Source organism: Tripterygium wilfordii, chromosome 16 (genome assembly GCF_013401445.1).
Source record: "Tripterygium wilfordii isolate XIE 37 chromosome 16, ASM1340144v1, whole genome shotgun sequence".
NCBI classification, from domain to species: Eukaryota; Viridiplantae; Streptophyta; class Magnoliopsida; order Celastrales; family Celastraceae; genus Tripterygium; species Tripterygium wilfordii.
This window is the reverse complement of record NC_052247.1, coordinates 2,766,496-2,789,902: the sequence shown is the minus strand read 5'-3', so window position 1 is coordinate 2,789,902 and position 23,407 is coordinate 2,766,496. Positions and strand designations below refer to the sequence as shown.

Genomic DNA, 23,407 nt, shown 5'->3' with positions numbered 1-23,407 from the left:
TAACATCAAGTCCATAAGAATTAAGAAGTATAAAATGGCCCAATAAATATACTTAGTTAATCTTGTAAATTATTAGTATTTTATTTAAAGGCTCATACCTTTGATAGTCTTTAGGACCAATAAATGTGCTTAGCCTAGTGATGTAAATTATTAGTAGTATTTTATTTTAAAGGTCTATAATTTATCTTTTGATAGAATTCTTCTTATTGTATTTTAAAGGCCTATAATTTATCTTTTGATAGAGTTCTTAATATTGTATTTTAAAAGCCCATAACTTATCATTAATAAAGTCACCATAGAATCCTTATGTAAAGGCCTGATAAATTCACTTTCGATTATTATTTACCTCTATAGTCTATCCTATAATATTTTGATTTTTAATATTGTTTTTCATATTTTAATGACATAATTAATAAATAACTTAAAAAAAATTCAAGTACGCTACCACCAACCCCCCCTAAATATTTTTTTATCATATAATTTTTTCACTTCTTGATCCTGTATAGACCCAAACCCATATGATCAGAATGCTGCGTCCGCCTCTGTTTTCAGGAATCAAATTTATGATCTCTTGATTGCACCACTGCAACTTTAACGAAACATTCCCACAACTCAAAATTTGTATAAAAGTAAGAATGAAAAAGATGGCTGTTCTGCTTTTGTTCTGCAGCTGTAGTCTTTCACTGCCATGTTTAGCTGCAATGAAAATGACATCCTTCCCCTTTTCTTCTGCAAAAAAACTATCATGCCACTCACATTCACCATAAAACATAAATTACTTCATTAACCAACGTTAACTATAGTTAACAAAAATGAGTTAACAACTACAGTACGCACAGTCTAACTTACATACCCAAAAAACAAAATCAAAATTTACCCGCTGCATCGCGCGGGTCGTCCCCTAGTACATACATATAACATAAACAAAGGAACAGCAGCTTTATTCACTTGATATATACACAGAAGACACCCCATGGATAACTAAGGTCGCATAAGCATCTAATCTGCACTTTTGCTTCCCACCAAACAATGGACGATAATACATATGCCCCTCTTGAAAAGAAATAAGGCATCTCGCAATGGCAGCAACTCAAACATCATGAATCCAGAGAGAAGGGTTTCTGAATTGTGTTCCCGTTGCCTCTAATAGAAACTTCGTCAGCTTGTCTCTCCGGACTTCCTTTTCCTTCTTAAGTTCAAGATGGCGAACCTTGCAAAACGGGACAAATCAATCAGCTACACATGTTCTCAAAAAAAGAAATTTAGCTACGATGTGCGAGGGTTGACAATTGAAACTCAAAACAACAAAAACGTACAACAGAAGAAAAAGCGTGCACAAGCACAGTTGCATGATATTTTAATTCACCTACGAGGAACACATGACCATATTATTTACGTTACTTTGGAACAATCTCAAGAAAATCACCCTGATTATAACTTAGGACTGGAAATGGGCATTTGGCTCTGGGAGAGACCATGTTCCCATGACCTAGTTAATCACAGAGATTCAGAGAATAATGTCATTGCAATGAGAAAATATATTTTAAAGCACTCATTTTAGCATTACCTTCACAAATCCTGTTGGCGACAGACCTGCATCTCGTATGATTACCAGACACCTTATATCATGCTCATTGGCATATTCATATTGCTCTGTGAGGCTTGGATCAGGAACTGGAACAAACTCAGCCTGAGAGACATTAAAAAATAGTCGGCAAAGATCAAACAAAGTGCCTTAAGCAACTACAATATGATTTGATGAAATATTCAGTTTCCAACCTTTATATTTTCCTCCCATAGTTCAGAAACTAGTTCCATTCGCTCCACCAATAAACCTCCTCCTCCCCTTGAACAAACAAGAATATCGGTGCAAGCTTCATTCCTGCAACATATGCAGAAGGATAAAGACCCAGGCTTGAAAAGCAATTGCAAATGTAAAGAATGAGCAATACGGAAAAAAAAAAAGGATAAAGAAAAAGTTAACCGCATAAGTTTCAAATCTACTGGAGAATACTGAATCATCGTCTCTAGTGCAAGGCTGATTCCAACAGCTCCAGGAGGATTTGTTTTCTGAATTAAAAAAAAAAAAAAAACGTAACTAGTGAAAAACAAAATGTCCTTCAACATATATCAAGCTTAAAAACCAATGAATATCAAAGTGAAAACTCTGAAGCATCTGTATTCTCCTACAACTTAGCATAAAAAACTCATAATTATGCTGCGATTCTCTATTCTGCATACTAAAATTTAACTACACTTGTTGACAGAGGCAGAGACTGCCTAGACCACTGAACGACACCATTGGCAGCTGTAACATGACATATTCTGCCATAATCACTAAAAATCGAGCTTCGATTATGAAGTGACATATTCAGGGACAAAGAAGCCTATTAGCATTCCATCAATGCAAAAACTATAAAATAAGATGATCAATAAATGAAGCGCACAGCTTAGCAAAGTTAGAAAGAAAGGGCATCCTTCTGACAAACTATATGATAAGGAGTTACATTTTAAACAACGTAACTTTTCTTTACAAATAAGATAAGGAGTTACATTTTTAATATTTCATTGCCAAATAGATCTGCACATGCAAATTTATGTGTTCTCTACATCATTTATGTTTTTTTATCAATGACTTTAGAAAGGAAAAAGGACTCAATGCAAGAGAATTAGGGAAAAGGATTCAGGTTTATGACATACATATTCATGATCCCACATTTGATGTAGCAAATAATCATAGCGACCACCAACAGCAACCAATGCACCTTCAATTAGTGAGCCAACGATGTCCTCCTTTGTTAAGTATATCTGGCAAAATCAGAGATCTACTTGAAGTAATCAAAATATATGATTATGAACTCTAAATCTAAACGACTATAGTAAATTTTGGGAGATTTGGTCATTGGAGATTTTGGTTAAGAAACTACTGCTGGAATTTATTGACAACAAGATATTGGGTTTTAAAGGGTTGTCCAACTGCATGATCAGATTAAATAGAAGAGTATATCTAGACATGCTAATAAGGATGTCTACTGCTACATGAGTTGAGTTTAGTTTAAAATTATGGTCAAGAGTCAAAAAGTTAAGGCTTTTAGCATGTTAGCAGTGAATAGTAACCAAGTTATCATAGTGCTGTAGAAGAACATAAGAATGAAGAAAACACACATGCTCGCAATTTTGTAGCAATGATACCTGAAAAAACAAATTTCTGTGATAGTTCTCTGTCGGTGGAATTAGTGCATCTATGTATACATGGCTTTCAATCTTCCAGACTCTCAAGTAGCTAAGGAGATCTGACAACTCATCAAGTGCTTTTCGCGTCGGCTTGTCTACAGTGATATCAGAACTTACAATGAGTATAAACTTCCTTTAGAAACTATATGGCCAACAAACAGTAAAGCAATGAACAACACCAGATGGCAAGGCTCCTCTCAATCTAGGGAGAGCCAGGTCAGCAGAGCCACAGAACCTCAAACCAACAGTCTGCAATCTATTTAAAATCTCTTCTGCTAAATCGAGTTCCTATAAACAAAAAAACTTGGTTTAGAACATGAGTATTGATTTCAAATCGCACTACATGAAGTACAAGCAGTCTTGATGCCCTTTTCATCAAATGGGATCCGCAATGCCCCTTGGAATCTTGATTTGGATACCGTATACTGGTTTACAATGCAATCCATGCGGTGCACTTCAAAGTTCACTATGTCAATCACCTTTCAAATTAAAGGTATAAAAGAAGGGAGGGATTTTACTCCACATAAATCACAATTTCCAGTCAAAAGAAACCTGTTAAGACTATCACTGCCCATTTCAGCTTTTACAGAAATCGCACCTTTAAATACTCTAAATATTCATCAAACCTGTAAAAGCTGACGCCTTATCACTGCCCATTTCAGCTTGCGTTCAGAAGATTGAGGACGCAGAGAGCCCATCATTGAAAGAAGCTTCAATCAAGGAAAAGAAAGAATTCTATAAGTTAAACTTTCACATACTAAGTCATAACCCATCAGTACATCAATAAATATACCTCTGCTACTTTCTGCCGATGGTCTGGCTTGATTCCTACCCAAGACCAAATAGCTTCCAATAGGTCTCCATGATTTAGGTGAACATCACATGAGTCTCCATGAAAGAAACAAGTCAAAATGTCCATTGCCACCTGACAAATAAGTCAAAGGTATGAGCTTACAAATATGGCAGATCAACATTTCCAATGCAGGGTCAAATCTTGAGTAATACAATAAAATTTCTACAGATATGATAGACCAATTCAGGGTACGCTAAAACTAAAAATTCAAACCTAGTTCATGGAACTATTGACACCACTAGGCAGTCTATGTATGCTAATTCACTATTAGATGACGGATTTGTAGATACCATGGTGACTGAGAGGAATATCCTAACCCTATTTGTTCTAAATACAGTCAATGTTTTCAATTGAACTCAAAGAACAAAAGGGCGAAAATTCCATTGCTGAGAATCACCACCAATTTCTGCATGAATACCAATTTTCCTAGCAAGTGGGACACTGGATCACATATACTGCAGGGTCATCGAATCACAGTTAGTCATCTTGCAAATGGTCCAGATGTTTCTTGGACTTGACTCAGAAGTTCTTGGGTATCGCTTGGGTTGTGTCCAACCCTCTCTAGAAGGGGAGAGAGTGAGGCATGGTCAGCAGTTTGTACTAACAAGTAGAAAAAGACGTTGCTTTCAATGGTCCCTTTGCTATCACATTGTAAACTATGGCAGGACAGAAACGAAAGAGCTTTTGCAGGTATAAAGACCAGATTGAAAAAGCTTTAGATAGCAGCATCAGTAATTTTCAAGATTGTTTTTCTGTTACTTTGGTCAGCCCTTTAATAAAGTTTTTCCATTCCGTCATTCATGTAACCGTATGATGGTATGAGGCTGACACCAGATAGAATTCCTCAGTGGAAAATAGAATCATAACACAATTAGACAGTTTGAGAAATTCAAGGTCCACTATCTTTTCGCTGGTCTGGTGGCTCATCTAAGCTGACTCACGTTTTAAGCACAAAATAAATTCCAGTGATGTCACTCTATGACACATGTCAAACTGCTATAATTCATGTCGCCGTATGAGGTTCGACACTTTATCCTTTCATATATTGGTTATCAAATACGACGACTTTTGACTCGTTACATCAATACGGGAGTGACTTGCTTCTCTCTCCTCTCCCTCTCTCTCTCTCCCCTTCTCTAATTAAAAGAAACAACTAGAATAGCATTAGAAGAAGATGAGCACTTAAAATGCACCAGAATGAACATAACCTTCTTGCCTTCCAAAAAAAAGAAATAACGAACATAACCTTAATAATCTCTGCTTCTGTCAAAGCTGATGCACCTCCAATAATGTCAAAATCACCCTATTAACAACACATGGAGAAATTTAAGGAAAGGGCAAAATTTATAGTGACAAGAAAGCATCAACATTCCAAAACAAACTCAAGGAAACACCTGAAGATATCGATTTGGTGGTGAATGGCCAATAGCTCTCCTATAAACAGATGATATTTCATATCGTTTGAACGAAAATTTCTACAAGGGAATAAAAAGAAAATGAAAAATAGCTGAGGCTCTATTATTGATAAATTACTGAAAGTTAAGAAAGCAGCGACTAAAAAAATAAAAATCACAGAAAAAGGGAATGATGCAAATAGGAGAGTTCCACGCATAGTCAATTGAACCAAAAAAGACAATTTCCATATCCTCGATAGACTTATTCACCACATCTAACATATGAAAGCTCATCTTATGACAGAAGCCCCACATTGAACATGATGGGGTCCTCACCAAAACCCTGGGACAAGGCTGCGTTGTCCCAGACAACTTTATTTAGAACATCTGCTATTTGAAGGAAAGGAGTAACTTTGTAATACTTTGGTGGAAACCTTACATATAATTCAGACTAATGATTTATATCTGCCACAACACTTTTACTATGTTCCTGATAAGTGCCTTGAATTTGGTATTCTTTTCGTTTATAACCAATTAATGATAGTAAAAAGCTACTACATCCAGATTAAAGCTCAAAAATGATTGCAATCAAGTTAAATAGGTAACAAAACTAAAGAGTTAAGTCATGTTATATGACAAATTAACAAAATGAAGTAGACAATGAACTGTAAAAGCAGTTCAAATCTTTGTCCTATCAATCATGAACAAGTATATACGTATGACATAAATATCAAGAATATGAAATGAAAATCCATCTTCCAATATCAAACTCCTGGTGATTCAGCTTCCCTGGAAAATTTTCAAGACATGCTTCTTCTCATTCTCACATTTACTGTGAAGGAGCATATAATAAAAATGAAAACTATTTTTACTGTTACATACTTTCCTAACACCAATTTTCCACATAAGAGTGCACATCCAAGCATGGTTTCCTATTGTTATCTTGGACTTTTGATATGTAATCAACAGTCAACACTACAAAAAAAAAAAAACTTGAAAGGCCCTTCACCAAAAGAAAAAAAAGCCCTTGTTCTATTCCACCCCCTCAACCCCACATAAAAAAAGAAGTAAAACAATTCCCGTGCGCAAGGCTCCCTCAGTGGACAGTGTAGGGGACATGTAGGATGTATGCACACCTTCCCCCACATAATATGTGGGGGGGCTGTTTCTCGGAATTGAACATGTGACCTCTAGGTTGCACCCCTGCAACTCTACCACTGGACCATATAGCTTCTCAATAAAAAAAATCAAAGCAAGAATTTTTCTTGAGAAGCCTTCTATGAGACCTTACATGATAAAAGACCCACTAGATATAAAGAACAGCCACTATGTTGTTTATGCGTGCAAAACAGGAATAATCATGAAATCCAAAACGGTCATAATTAGGTTGAAGCACAATGTAAACCTACGTTATATACAAAATTCTCCACTAATAATAATAGGAATTCACATGAAAGAGCAAAAAGTTGGTAATGAATGAGAAAACAGGAGGAGTTTTTTTTGTGTGTGTGTGTGTGTGTGGTGTGGGGGGGAGGGGGGGGAGGTGTCAGTTGTCTAATTTGCTTTTCTTTTCACTAGAAGAAACGGAAAAATAACATACAACAATGAGGGTCAAAATCAAATAACATGCAACAATGAGGGTCAAAAACAATCTCAGTCTCATGAAATACCTGGTTTGCAATGACCCAAGAAACAAAAGGCAGACGTAACTCATGACAAAGCTCGAGCATATCTCCTCCATGGGTCAGAAGCTTGACAGTGTTCCTTATCATGCAAAATATCAATAATTAGATAGTCCTAAGTACCAACAGTAGGGAATAAAATATCGAAAAGGATTGAGAAGAACCTATTAAACTGAGGCGAATCATCCAGTAAGCTTATCGGTATCACTTCCAGATGCCGTGCACAGTGTTTTCTAAACATTTCCCTGGTAATCTCAATAACATAATCACGAAGCTCAGTATTGACATCTGTGTACTGGATAGAGGGCATGCCATCTCGGTCCATCCTCAATCTACCAGCACAATGACGCTGGATTTTCATCTCTAAAGCCTCATCGTCAAAGATGGTATTCACAACCTTATCATACACACTTGTGTCCTCGGATGTTTGCATTGTTCGTAGAATATCTGTAGAGAAACATTCTTAGTCAAGCTGATAATAGATTATCTGATTGAGCAACTTCATGAACAATGCAAACCGTAAATCCATCCCTCCCCACAAATAAGAATTAAAAAGGGTTGCCCCTTCTAAATTTTTAGTTCCCTCTAATCACTTTCTGTCCAACACCCTTTCATCCTTTCATCCTGAAATACAACTTGACACCTACCTTGTTATACGTCTGAGAGTCATACTATTGTTCACATTTCAAAGGAAAAGGAGACAGAGCAGTAGAATACAACTCCTACAGTTCACAATTTCCAGAGTTTTAAGAGAGAAAAGAATTCATATAACGACCCTCCAGCTACAACGGAACTTGAAAAAAGATGTATATTAATGAAGCTCAACCCTATCAAACATACCCAAGTTTCAATCACATTCTAAGCACAAAACCAAAAGAAAACACCTGATCAGTCCAAGAGTGGCCCTGCTTCAGTCTTTACTCGGTCCACGACTCAACCATTGCTCTAGTCATAATCTATGGCACATAACTCGACTAAAAATTATTTAAAATAAAGGTTGGGACAAATTTCTAGCACTGAATAGTAGACATAATGGTAATTCATTGTTCCACTATTGAGATGACAAAAAGAAAACATTATAAAAATAAATAATAAAACAAAAAAGAAATAATGGTAATACGTTAAACATTCCAACAACCAAAACGAAATAAAGGGGATAAAACAAACTTTGAAAGTTATAGCATCATGAGTTGGTCATAATGGACCTGAATATAAGATTAAACACAATATTCCGAGGCAAGTCCAAATTATCTACCTCACGGACTCCTCCATCTTCCTCAATACAAAAAACTCAAAGAAAACATCAAAGAACTCCAATTCACAACCCTTCACAAGTGTCAATCATCACAGACTAAACATCTATCATATCCACTTTAGCATCCTAGGCTCCTAGCCCATCTATACTACCATTTAAAAGCAAAAGATTTTAGAGCTTATACTTTGAGCCATGTGGCACCAAATAAAAAACGAAACAATAAAAAAGGAAAAAAACATTAAAAGTAGTTCAATTAGAATTCTATAACCTTAATAATAATTAAAAACCAATAATAATTTGTTAGAGCTACATTACTCAAAATATTACCCCAATATTTAATTTGATTATGCTATTTCACTTATAAAACAAGAAAATAATAAAAAAATTTAATAATAACAATTCACTTAGAATTCTACCTATTAATAATACTAAAGAAAGTAAAAAATTCATAGTAGTTCTATTTAGTTAAATTTTGTTAGTTTATTTGTATATATTTTTTGATTATATATACAATAATTATCTATTTAAAGCTATTTCTCTGAAAAAATTATGCCTAATAGATTCGTGTTTACAAAATAAACTTTTTTATTCATTATCAGCTAGAATTTCAGAATTTATATTTGCAAGTCCATCCTGCATATTGTGCGAACTCCCAACTAATCTTAATCTCAATAGAATATAATTTCAAGAAATTCCAAAGGTACTTTCCAAACATATTAAAAGCCCACATATATCAACATGATTTTAATGCATGAGCATGTGTAGCACTTAAAAAAATAAACATGTAACTCACAATTTGAAGAGAGCCTGTCCTAATTGCCTTTTATTTATCATCTTTCCAAAGCTATTGCCTAAAAATTTGCTGTGTGGTCATGAAAGCATTTATGCAGTAGCACTAAAATTTTAAGACCAAAATAACAAACATATTCACAGATGTAGATGCTTAGTTCTTCATTACATACTATCCAATAATTCGTACTCCATTCGTGGAGGGAATGCATTCTGCAGGAGCTCTGTGACAGATGGACGCTCAGAAGAACTAGATGACATTAAACGCTGCAACAGCAATGCTTGTTCCGGAAACTCGGCAACCCAAGTCTGAGGAAGTTCCCCTTTCTGTTTCAAATCAGATAGAACGATATGTCTCTCCATTGCAGTAGCAAAAGGGTGCCAAAGCTCAAAGAATACAACTCCTAAGCTGTACATGTCAGCCTGAATTATAAGACGAATCAGAAATCACACCAAGATAAGCAATGAATGGAGGTAAAAGCATAAATACCTGACAAGAAATCTACCTTTTCATTAATCTTCGGCCAGCCCTGTTCTATTTCAGGAGCAGTGTAAAAGTAGGTACCTACTTGACCAGTAACCCCAGCACCATCACCAGAAACTCCGGCTGTATCGGTAGGAAACCCCGAATCCTGATCCAGCTGCTCTAGTTTCAAGAACTTAGCTGAAAAACAAAAATCCAAAACATGAAGTGTGATATACCTGATCATCTGCATGACCTCAAATCACTTTCAGGTTAACAAGGTAAATATCAATTCATTTCCTGATTAACAAAATTTCATATTACAGGGAAAAAAATACAATCTTGAAACAAATTAGTAAAAAGTCCTCTGTGTCAACTCATTCTCTTTTCCACAGCAAGATCTAGCACGGGTTCAAAATAGTCTATGATGATTAAAAACTGCACTGGAAGTTCAAGTTGAAAGCCATGATTTATGAAATCACGAATATTAATCATTCCAAGACAGAGCATGTGAAAATCAAAAAATTGTAAAGGCGATGATATCCCTTATACAAGTAGACAAATAACACTCATAACATCCCTCTGTATTGCTTTTGGGTGGCACCCCACGGTGCCCTGCAATGAAACTCTTCATTCAAAAAAGTAACACTCATGACATCACTATAATATAACACAACTGCACAGTACGGGTAAACTAAACCAAATCGATGAAGTTTTCTTCTCAAATATCTTGTTCAGTTTGTTTTAATATATGTACGAAAGACTTTTTTTTTTCTAACTTTTGGTCCTTTTAAGGTTCCAAAATATGATCAAACCAAAGAGAACAATTTGTTACACGAAATGTGATCGACATACTTAAACACAGATATATGATTGTACATATCCATTAAAAAATATATTATACCATGTCATCTATATCATCATATCTGCAGTACGCATGCTTTCTTGCGTAGGATAAACATTCCAACATGCTTAAGACATTTGGCTTTGTTAGAATACGTATAAGTGATGTAACTAATCTTAACAAGGAATTGGAGTGGGAGGTCTTGGGTTCAAACCCTAGCTTCCGCAATTTAAACCCTCATTTCTTGTTGCCCCAAGTGTGGGTCTTTGTTTGTGTTTGTTGTTGCCCCAAGTGTGGGCCTTGTATGAGAGTAGCACTAGTGTTGAGCCTCATTTCTTGTGCATGTGTTGGGCTGTCGGATTACTCAGCCCACACGTGAGAGGGAGGGTTAGAATAAGTATAAATGATGTGAAATTCTACAACACAACAAGTTAACTTATGGGGTTGAATGACAAAGTAACTAATTTTAACAAGCCTAAACCGACTTCCAACCAAACAGATCCAACAATAATTTTTTTTTGGTATGGAAAATAATTTATTATAGGCACACAGGAGGTGCACAAGAAAATTCACTGAGGCTCGATAAATTGCCTCATGCAAATTGTCACGAGAATGGGAAAACCGAATCTTTTAAGTAGCAAAGAGGTTATCAGCATGAAATTGAATTGAAGAACCAATGTTATCAAAGGGTTGAAGGTCCCTCTACTTCCATATGGTCCAGAGACTAGCCAGGTAATTCAAAGCTACTAATTCATCTTCCACAGAAAAGTGGTTAACCAATTAATACCAACAAGGTTACAGAAAATATTCCATATGTTTTGAGACCAGGGACAGTTCCACAGGATGTGATCTATAAAATCAGAATTTGATCCAACAAAATCAACAATAGATGAATAAATAGTTTCTTCCCAAACCTAAATCATCAACTTGTCTGTTAGACCTCATGTAGAAAATTTATTCTTTCTCGCTTAAGATCTCAAATGCACCAATACACCTGTTATATATTTACCCATGGTAGAAACTTGGAAAGGAAATCTTAAGGGGTCAGATATGCTTGCATCTTAATGTAAGTTCAAAGGAATTTGTTGAGACTTTAAGGGTATATAATGCCTCTTTAATCATAGCAATCCCAAAAAAAAATGATGGAACCTCAATCATAAGTTTTTCCCATGATACCTCCAATCTCGTAACAGAAAATTATATGCAAGATGTGCAGACACTTTCTATATTTTCTTGACTTCCTTGAATAATTTATGTAATTTGCACTAAGTTTCAAACCTTATTTTACCAACCTAACCAAACTTGAAACAGTACACCTTAAACCTCAGCTCTTTCATCTGTGTTTCATTAACATAAACAAATGGGTCCAGCTGTTCTCTGCTACTGTTCAACAAATGGTTTTTACTCATTTCTCTTCAATATGTACCATACCTTGATAAAATTCCTAAGCCCACACATATTATCCTCCCTCTACATCCATCAATGTGCCCGTTAAACAACCTTAGTAAATAAATTTCAGTGACAGAGTATCCTCAAGGAGTAACTCTTTGTTGTTAGCAACTAGATAGCTGTTATAGTCACAACCTTCCCTCCCAAATCATTCCAGAACCTATATCAATCCTTAACCCAATAGCCATTAAAGTTACAATAGTTGTGGAGTCTTAACATGCCATGTCACTAAGTGTAGAAGCAAGACCTAACTAAGGGTGGAAGCAAGGTAGATAATAGAGTATTGAAATGAAATAGAAACACCCCTTGATGTATTCCTAGATTACAGGTTTTGCACTTCGAAATGTTGTTTGAAAGGCTTCCACCGCCTTCCTGCCACTTAATTTTTTTTTTTCTATACAACCGAAAAAAGGTATTTAACAAACTTGGCAGCTGAACAACATAGAAAATATTAAATAAGAATATATCGTACAACAAAAACAGTATGGATTGCATATCTTGTGTGCTCAGGCATAGATGTATTGCATATCCCATATGCTCAGGCATAAACGTAAGGGAAAAAGTAACAGAAAAATCATGTTAGAAAATCTGGATCTTACCAAGACCGAAATCCCCAATTTTGATATCATTGCGAGCATCAAAAAAGATATTACTTGGGGTTAAGTCCCGATGAATGATTCCTTGACCATGTATATGAGCCAAACCTTCTACTATTTGCCGAAACCAATGCCAAGCTAATTCTTTGTCAAAATGATCATATGATTCAAAAACCTGGCGAAGAGTCCTTCAAACCATTCATATAAACCAAATTAATAAAGTACAGTAGAAGAAACCATGACAACAAAAAAATCTCCAAAAAGAATGTGTAAATTTTAATATTCATGGAAATAAGCTGGAGCATTGAAGCGGCAAAACTATTCATAAGTTTGAAAATAATTTGCAGATGCAGAAACTTTAGCAATAATGACTTTTTGTTGACTTTTAAGTCTTGGGAATTATCAAGAAGCGAACAGTTTTTTAGAATATCTTGGGAATTATCTTAGCATCTATTAATAGTTTGACTGTCTTTTGGACTTTTAGTTTCTATATATAAGTTTGTTCTTCCATATCTTAGCATTCAATCTTGACATGTTTCAATTTCAAATCATTAACAAATTATTGAGAATGCTCATGAACCACCTTCTTCAAATTCTTTTATTTTTCTTTTTTGGAAGTTAAAACAAACCTAGATTGAATCTCTATTATAAAAGGACAATATGGAACTTACACCAACAGATAATGTGCAGCTGCATAAAGTCAATAAAACATTCAATTTGATAAAAATCTAAAATGAAACAATTTTATTTATCTTAATATCCACTGGTCTTCCCCAAAGACGAACGTGTGGTCCAATGGTAGAGTTGTGAGGGTGCAAGCTAGAGGTCATAGGTTCAATTCCAAGAAATAACTTGATGTAGTTTTTAAAACTAGTGATGTAGGATCTATTTAGGATTGAGCAAGCCAAAAACTCTTAACCGCCAAATTAATCCCAAAAATCAAGAACCCTAGAACAAAAATTTCCCAATTCCTCGGTTTTTAAAACTGAAAACAGAGTATCACACTGAATCTCTCAGGTTGGATCAGATAAACTCACATTCCCCTCTAAATCTCTCACCAAGTGTGTATCAGTCTCTCACTGAACATGTAAAGAATCTCTCCTATTGTTACTTTGTATAAAAACTCTCAATATTATTCTTTCATCTTTGATAAATTACATCCATATATATAGACTCCTAATAATCCTAATTATACAAAAACTTCCTTCAAATAGTACTAGGATTCGTAAAGGTAAACTAATACAACTCTATTATACCTATGACTTGACTTGGGACGATAATCTAATGAAAGACTAATAGAAATATTTTAAACATCAAAATTCCAATACACCTGGAAATCCCGACGATACCCTTACTAAGAAAACTAAAAGTAACTTAGTTAAAATAGACCCAATAAAAAACTAACTTATGAAAACATAAAATTAGGTAAATATTAGTTAGAATTAATGACTTCTAGCTTCCTACCTCACAATCTCCCCACATATTATGTGGGGGGTAAGGTCTGTGGTATCCTTGAAGCCGCCCACTACGGAAGCCTTATGTATGAGAGTTGTTTACCTTATCTTTTGGTCATCACTATACGTCAAAGACCTTACACTCAGCTAATAATTCTTTACATTTCAAAAGCCCGTGCTTTGTTAAATATATATATGTGCAACACTTTGCCGCTGGCTCTATGAGAGCTTTATACTTAAGTGCATGTAGAGCTGCAAACAGTACACACTTTATAAAACCTTCATTCATTGCTAATGTACAAAGTGAGATGAGAAAAAAAAAATGTAAGCTAGGGAAGAAGGATAAAGGAGCATAAATAGAAGAGTAAAAAAAACACAACAGAAACATATAATTGTTTTACCTTGGGCAATATTCCATTTGAATATACAGATACGTTGACTCAGATTTATTTTCCTGCCCGGGGTTATCTGACACGCTAGAGTCCCTGAAGCTGAATGTGGAGCTCACAGCAGTTATTGAACCCCGAGCGGTGTCACCGAAAGGACCAGTAATTCCAGTTTCAAACCATGCCTAGAAGAGACTTGTAATGATTACAACCATAATAGCCACCCAAGTATAAGCAAAAGAATTTTTCGATGTTTTAGCCTCAAAAAAGATAAATAAATTTAATGTCATTACTTATTACAGCATTCTCTACAAGTAAATGCTGTAAGTACGACAAGAGAAAACAAAAACCTTCCAAGAAGCAAAAGCCATAACTGAATGAGTTAGCAAACCATTAGATGAAAACCTAAAATATCAATTACCTGATAGTAACGGACCACATGGTGGTGCTGTAACCTTGAAAGTGTGGCTACTTCTCTGTTTAACTCGCAATAGTTGATAGAAACAACGTTAAAAATGGCATCAAATCCCAAAATCAAAGGTCGCAAATTATAAAGCAATGGTTAAGAAGATTATGACATAACAAAATAGGTTTACACTCAAATGAAGATGTTTCAATGACGCAAATCACAAACAGCTGAACCATCATACGCACATAGAGGCATAATGGAATTAACTGTTCAGGGTAACAAAAACTGAAGATCAAGCAACAAGATAACAAGTAATTTTATATGAACAATAAAAAAGAAGCACAAAGCAATGACATGAAGTTAGAAGCTGTAGTAGTAGCTACCAACTATCTTCAGAAGCAACATGTAATGCTAACAACAAGACAGGAAAATAAAAGTGGGAAGGAAGACGTAAAATCTACCAGAAAAGTGTGGGGCAGAAAAGCCACAAAAGGTCAAAGGGGAGAATAAATACAAGATCTTATTTCAAATTCTAACATGCAAAGACCATCATTATCAGCCTTTTGTGGCAGAAAAGCCACAAAAGGACAAAGGTCAGAAAAATACAAGATCTTATTTCAAATTCTAACATGCAAACACCATCATTATCAGCCTTAATCCCAATGCTCTAGCATCCCCAGATCTTCCACAAAATTGTTACACTTGATCAAAAAAGCACCATATTCAATTAGACAATTATTCATCAGAAAAAGGTGCATAGGAAAGACAGTCATTAAAAAATTATTTTAAAAAAAAAAAGCAATTTCCACTTGCTGGGAAAATGGGTTAAAACTTCACTGGTTTTGCAAGAGGTGTAGAATTCCACCAAATCCTTTAAGTCATAGTTGATCAGGTATAACTTCGGAAAAAAATTGGAAACTTTACACTTTTCCAATTCCCTTAAAAGGTTTAGAAATAATATACCTCAATATTCGTTCATTAACTGGTAAATTTTTGTCCTTAAGACGGATTTTCTTCACAGCATACTGCCTTCCATCCAGCTTATTCTTGCACAATACAACATGGCCGAAACCCCCGTGGCCTATCACAAAGAGAAAGGAAGACCTTTAGTAGAGTATAAGTATGAAGAAAATACAACCTATGAATATTGATAAGTCATGTTCTTTTCATTATTATTATTACAAGCGTGAGAGGATACTGTACCTTGTCATCCTGGTTCAAGTCCTAAGGATATATATAAAATTAAGTACATATACATGTATATATATATATAATTATATATATATCTCATATTGAGTAAACCAACTAAATACTAAACCTTTCCAGCTTCAAATACCAAATGGAATAACAACGTCATAAGAAATGGTTGCATCCAAACTTTTTAAGGAAATTCAAAATTTAAGAATTTTCTACCTTACCTCAAAAAAATATCAAATATCCTAATTCCTAAAGTATGAACACATTTGCTTTACCCTCTTATGTGCAAAATTTCAATGAAATTTTCATAGTATCAGCAATATTTTTAACTGAATTATTATTAAAACAACACAAAATTAAGTGTAAAGATATAATTGAACTTATTCAGTTAATTTTATACTAGAGAAATAAATACCAAGGGAATGCAGCTCCTCAAAGTCGCTAAGATATCGAGAGCTTGGGAGAGATGTATTTGGCCCTTCAGAATCAGTTACAGGTTTCCAAAATTGAGATACTCCAGATGAAACCTTTATAAAAAAACAAGAAAACATATAGCAAATCAATCAAAATCTAAAGTCAAAACTCAAGAGAGAGACTTGAAGTGACTAACAAATAACTAACCATATGCTTGTGGAAAACTTGATCAAAGGTTTTGCTAAAGAGTGAAGATGGCTTAGAAGCTAAGTCCCGCACCCATTCTGAAAAAAACTGAACCAAGTAATCAGAGAACAGTTCAATCGAGATAATATTATGAGTGAACTTTTTAGAATATTGAAGAAAAAGACTAAAACTTCTTCATGTTGAGAAACAGAATGGTTCAAATTGCATACACCGAGATCGCATAGTTCAGAGGCTATTTGTGGCAAAGCATCAGCAAATGGACTTTTAGAAGCACATGCAAGGCGAAGCAGGTGAACCTGAAGTAGAGGGATACAAAACACAGTCTATTACTAGGATTAAATAGAACATTTATCATAGGGATGATAGCAATGGAATAAAAAATTACCAGTAATAAATCCCTTTCAACATTCTCAGATGTTTGACCATAACCTAAGGAAGCAGGAGACAATGACAGTGAACACTCACTTTCTGAATCACCATCATCCTCTGTCCTATGCTCCTGCAGAGAATCATGCTATGAAATCAAGGATGTTCTTTCTTTTTTATGAGATGTAAAGGTAAACAACACCCATGCACATGGCTCCTGCAATGGGCGGGGTCAGGGACATACAAGATGTACATAGACCTTTACCCCAAATAAAATGTAAACAATAATTTTATTGATAGGGGCAGCTTATATGCAATATTAGGTTTGATAATCGTACATTCATCTATGGCACCATTTCTACCATACCAAATCTTTATAGACTTTAACCAACTATACAAATGATTTATGAAGTGGAATAGTCACAAGCATAACTACTACAGATGTGGTGAAAATGAAATTAGAATGACTTTTCTGGCAAGCAGTTAGGCAAAAGAGTCACGGGAATTTTTTTTCTTTATTTCGATGATCTAACGCTTCTCTTTATTGATTTGTTAAAACATGACATCCCCATATTACAGAAATTTACCAATTTATAGATCAACATGAGAATTTGCTCAACCTGAAAATTGCAGAGATTAAATGAAGCAAGTGTATTTATCATCTTTGTCGCTCTATTTCAATCATTAGCTACAGCTAAAGTTCTGATACGGAGACCCATTAATTGTCAAATGCGGGATACCACAAGAAAAATCAAAAGTTACAAAGATGTACCAAAAGATTTATCAAAGATTACCCAGATAAGGAATCAAAGAAAAATTGCATCATTATCTCATCAAAGAAAAAATTATGTTAAGTGCCTTCCATAAATTCTCCTTATTTCCATTCAACTCAGTGCTATTGCTCACCTAGTCTCCACTAATCCTATCTCATCCATCCTTCTTTATCACTTCCACCCATATCTTTTCAGCCTCCCACTTCTATACTTCGCATATCATAATTTTCTCTCTCTCACGTATTGGAGCGCTCCTATATTTGCGCTACACATTCCAGAGCCAATTTACACTATTCTCTCTTACCTTCAATCAAAGCAATCTCTACCTTAGATAGAATAATGTTAATTGAGATCCTGTATTTGCTTATGTTGCTGCAGATCTAGCAACATTCTTATCATAGCTACATTTATTTTCTAGGCATGTTACCTGCTAACAAAAAAACGGTGAATACTTCCCCTTTATCTAGCCAACTTTCATCCTATGAGATGCATGCTCTTCAGTCACTATGTCATTTTGAACTATTAATTAAGATCCTGCACATTTGAACACCTTTTCCATTCATTTTACCATCTCCTCTTCTCCTCTCCTATCTATATTCAATTTGCGCATTCTATGACATGTTCAAGTCCTGTTCAGTCTAATAAACCTAGATTCCAAGACATGCCTCTATGTTACAACTTTTAACTAAATTCTGGATATAATCGCAACCAGAAAGACTCGGTCATATGCAAACAACAAACAACGAAGGACTTCATCCAGAGAATACTTTCTGCTAATCGAGAAAAATATATTTATAATCTAAAACTTCAAAAAAGAAAACTGTTTGTACAAGATAAAATAATTTTCATGCTTTGAGCAGCCTATGGCATGCAATATCATAATAATGCAATTTGAATTAATTACCTCTTTCTCTTCTTTTGCAGAATTCCATACAGGTTCCTCGATCAGAGATCTACATGAATTAGAAGATGAAATGCTTGTATCGTCCTCTTCATTATCTTCTTCAAGTGTATCTAGTTTTGAAATAGGAGGTTGCACCGGACCCTGCTTTGTATCTTGCACTTTCAATGGCTGTGCATTCTTATCAAGCTTGTTTGCATGAGAATCATCATAACCAACTTTTGAATCATTTAGGACCTGAGATTGTACAGTAGAAGCAGCCACCTTATTTTCATCCATTTTAATACTCCAATGCCATGACTCTCCTGAGCCACTGAAGAGGTCTAGAAAACCAAAAACAAAAGGACCCCTAGCATAGCCACTCTTGTTACTTGAAATTGTAATGTCATCTTGAACAAATTGGTCACCGCACTTTGCAATGGAGCTTGGAACCTGCCAAATGTGAAGACAAGCCAAGCGAAAGTGACAACAGAGGAAAGAAACCGAAAAAAAAAAAAAAAAAAAAAAAAAAGAACATTGCTTGTGTCCGCATGCACGAAAAGGTTAATATATTTATATTCTGTGTAATATCTATACCCAAAAAGACAAATGAACACCAAAAAAATGCTTACAGCTATAGATAGAGCGTTCACACACTCAAGCACCCGACCACAGACTACTAATTTATTCTCATGTTTTATGAGTTATTTTGTGGGGATGGGGGGAGTTGGAGAGAGGGAGGGGAATAGTAGGCAAATTACAGATTCACAAAAGAATCACCGAATTGTTTTTCCGGTTTAACCTAAGAAGAATAACCGGATTATTTGTTGTCAAGCCTACTCAACTGTTAGATATTTGAGCCAAATTCCAAAGATAGAAATGATCATAACCTAAATGGAAGCATCAGCAAGAAGATAAAATAGCATGAAGTTATGGAAAAATGTATGTGAAATTATAATCCCTCGAAATATTCCCTTGCAAGTTAATTACGCCATAGATGCACATTGCACAAAGCAAGCAAATAAAGTACTCCATGCCTGTGAAAAGGGAACTACTGCTTAGTGCTTACAAGTTTTTGAAGACCCAATCGTTTAGTAAATGCATCATGGCAGAATGCACTAACAAGGACTTTAAGCACAAGACAGGAAATGCCTTACATTATGTCCTAGTTCACTATCAAATGAAGAAAAGAAATCTGTTGACTCTGGTGCAATCAAACCAAGCAAAATTAAACTGCAAATAATTACCCTTTTAAGCCTTCCCTCAATTTTCTATCAAAAAGGTCCCCCGACAGTAAAATAAATTTTATCCAAGAAAATTGCAACGTATCTCTTTAGCATTGAGAACTTGAAAACGAAAGGTGTCATAAAAAGCACATAAAGAAAATTTGACAATCCCTATATTTTTTCACAATAAAAAGAAACTATGAAACCTTTAAGATGTTAAATGTAATGACGAAAATGGTGTCATAATTATATGAAATCAGCACCTAACTACAAACCCTATTCAACAAAAATGAAATAAATTGCCAAGCAACCAAACAATGTAAAAAGAATAATGTCTGGTACAAATACAATGAAAAATAATCCAACGCCGTAGTTCAGATTGAGGGAAGGGCTTACAGTATCATTTGACTGACCCAGTCGAACAACTTCAGAGAGGAATTCTTGGGCAGCCTCTACCAAATTGAAGATCATTACCCGACCTTCTCGAGAATTAGAATTTGCCTAAAAAGATATAAAAGAACTATCATATCACAGAATAAGATGTTTGAAGAAGAAGCAGTACCAATAGCATGAAACCATCTTACCATCACCAAATAAGAGACAATTCATCGAAAATAAACTAAGTGTGCATGTGTCAATTTATGCATACACACATATGCAAAGTATATGTGCTAAATCCATTGCTCGGTAACAATGGGAAATGTGGCCCTTTTACTCAAAGCAGCTAAATGGTGAAAGATTTTGATTATCAACAATCTTTGGTATAGAGGAATCGCCTTGACCTGTAAATATTAACTATGCAAAGAATGGAAGAATCAATTAACAACGACTTCATCGTAAATGGGTAAGAAAGTTGAGAAGATGATTTAAGAATAAATGTGGGTAATATTTGGGTCATTAGTCATTACAAATGGAGCTTTATTCTTGGACTTCCAATAGTGAAGCACAACAAAAGGCCAGAAAGGCATTGAAGATATAGTCCCATGATCTGTCTTTGATTCATTTGAGGAAGAGGAAAAAGACGATCTCTGAAGTGAAAGAAATCCCAATAAGGGTGGTCAAGAATCGTTGGTTGAATACTCTTTATTTTTGGTTTAGTGTTAATATATCCTATTCTTTGTAATTTCTCTCTCATGAAGGGTGGTACTCTCTTGCTGCATTTCTTAATAATAATATATAATTATTGTTCAAATTGAGACAATGAACGAAAAGTTATCCAAGTGAAACGCAGGGATTTTACAGCTTGACGGTTAACCCAAAAAAGTGTTAAGAAAATGAACGTCCTTATTTATTTGCATTGCATGTATATGGGTGCAGGTACCATGGAAGTCAAAAGGATCAATTTCATGCATCACCAAACGAATTTAGTTAACGACAACAACACCTGCTCGTGAAGAAGGGATAGCAGTTTATCAACATCACTTTTTGTCACACCTTTCTCTGGAGTAACCAGCAACTTTGGGCACTTGTAAGGATACCCTGGCAAGCACCTGAGAAAAGAAATAAAATAGAAATAGAATGCAATGACGAGGTATGCGTAGACAGAATATGGAAGTCACAATAGGTGCAACAACACTAACCTCACTGAAAGAATAGCAGAAACATCAAGATCCTCGTAGCCCATATCCTTCGAGTGTGGCCTGTTCAAATTACCAATATTGAAAACTTCACAGAAAAAGAAGCTTATTATGGAATATCAGGCAATACAAAAGTTATAAGAACCTGAGCTTAATAATAACTTGAGGAGCCAATCCCATTACAACTGTGCAGTCATCTTGAAATATTGCAGACCTAAAATTGTGCAAAGGCATCCAAAAAATGAAAAATCATATGCTGCACAGGCCTGTACACTAGTGGCAACTTCTATGAGAGGCAAATGCACCGCCTTATCCCTACATTGTAGAGGAGCTAGGTCCAAGATCTAAACTGTTCTAATAATGCAATTTTACAGGGAATTTAAAGCAACAAATATGACCATAGATGCAAAAGATCAAGTGTTTTTACTTTTAAGTCCTCGTGAATAAATAAAAACTTTAAGGAAACATGAGATAAATAGGACATTACGAAAACTAGAAGCACATGTCCGATGCTTCAATAAGGGCATCAAATTTCTAGATAATACAGGTCATATGCAGAAAGAAGAAATAATACCACGTTTTGGGACACCCCAAATGCACCTAAATGCTGTAAGAAATGCAAGAATGAGTATAAAAGTTTATGCCCTAACTCAAATTGTCACTCTAAATCAATACAATAAGATGTTAGTCAGCCACTCCACATAACTTTTTTTTTTTCTTTCTTGTTTGATAAGTCATTTTTGTTTTATTGTTGTTATCATTATTATAGGCTGAGAGGGGACACTCAGCTTAACGCATTAAACTCATTTCATTACAAATTCAAGGTTGGAATATACTTCTAACCAGATATCAAGTAAACTGATGAAATAGCATAAGAACTGCCTCTCCCAGTTGATGAGATCAAACAATCGATGCCTTTAAAATGCTATAGTCTTACCCACATCACCTACACCAATACTTTAGTTGTTATGAACCTGGCATTAAAATCTTTCATTCTTAAGCTGTACAATCATGGTCAATTAATTCAATCCTACATGTAAGCCATGGACTGAAAATGAACCCAGATTGAAAATCAAACTCAATTCCAGACAAAAGAGTTCAAGCTTCCAATTTGAAGTGTGAAAACAATAAATCACTTACAAGGCAGTGATCTCGTCAGCAAGAAGCTCGTTATCTTCATCGGCATGAAAAGCGTGATCCTTTCCCTTGCTTCTCCTCCCACTCCCACTCCCACTCCCACTCCCCCCTCCCTTCTTCTTCTTCCTTGAACTATGCCCCATTTTTCCACATACCCACAAACCCTACACCCCCTTTTTCTGTGTCTGCGTGCCCCTAAACCACAATTCAAGATCTCGCTGGATGAAAACGTAATGCGCACGTCGGGTCTTCAAAACCCGTAAAACCTCAATTCAATTAATCCCCAAAATCACTCAAATCACTTTTTCGCCGCCTTTAATGGCAAGCCATAAAAACAGAGAAGTCAATCGTTACTGTTCATAAATTGTATTAAACATAAAAGAGGGATAATCCATAAACCCTACAAGCAACAGTAGCCTCCGTTTGGTTTGGAATGTTTTTTTTTTTTTCTATTTTCAAGTAATTTTATTTTCCTCTTTTTTTGACATTATTTTCTGTTTTTCGAAAAATAAAAATATAAGAATATGAAACAAATATACCAAACAGATAGCATCGCATAAATCCAGATTAAATATATTGTTCCAAAAAGATTGTTGTGGATGATAACGAATAATGAGAAAATTAAGAAAAAGCAAAAAATTATAGAATTTGGCTGATTTAATTCAAATTTTATGAGGAAAAAAACAAGTCTTAATAAAGAGAAAAGTAATATATATAACGAGAGAAACTGAAAAAAATAAAAAATATTATTATTATTAATTGTAATGCAAAATTGAAAATTAGTTTGAGATATTTTATTTGCATACTATCAAAAATTTGAGC

At 34.9% G+C, this 23,407-nt stretch overlaps 1 protein-coding gene across 3 annotated transcripts; it reads right to left on the bottom strand.

Moving 5' to 3' along the window:
• Positions 1-757: 757 nt before the first annotated feature.
• On the bottom strand, positions 758-22,857 carry LOC119980859 (eIF-2-alpha kinase GCN2). 3 transcript variants are annotated; one of them, XM_038823664.1, is made up of 29 exons: positions 22,589-22,856; positions 21,594-21,662; positions 21,452-21,511; positions 21,256-21,361; positions 20,268-20,372; positions 18,670-19,098; positions 17,012-17,125; positions 16,836-16,922; positions 16,627-16,713; positions 16,421-16,532; positions 15,772-15,889; positions 14,821-14,875; positions 14,415-14,584; positions 12,563-12,747; positions 9,714-9,871; positions 9,381-9,630; positions 7,328-7,610; positions 7,152-7,254; positions 5,482-5,562; positions 5,334-5,390; positions 4,028-4,159; positions 3,861-3,944; positions 3,414-3,522; positions 3,193-3,329; positions 2,701-2,808; positions 1,985-2,070; positions 1,780-1,882; positions 1,568-1,690; positions 758-1,210 (listed from the first exon to the last, which is right to left on the bottom strand). In XM_038823664.1, exons 1-29 carry the CDS (start codon positions 22,726-22,728, stop codon positions 1,091-1,093), a joined length of 3,771 nt encoding a protein of 1,256 aa, XP_038679592.1. In that variant the 5' UTR covers positions 22,729-22,856; the 3' UTR covers positions 758-1,090. The 3 variants fall into 3 exon arrangements, with proteins under 3 accessions (XP_038679592.1, XP_038679593.1, XP_038679595.1); XM_038823665.1 differs by having other exon boundaries at positions 7,152-7,245; XM_038823667.1 differs by lacking the exon at positions 21,594-21,662 and having other exon boundaries at positions 22,589-22,857.
• Positions 22,858-23,407: the final 550 nt, after the last annotated feature.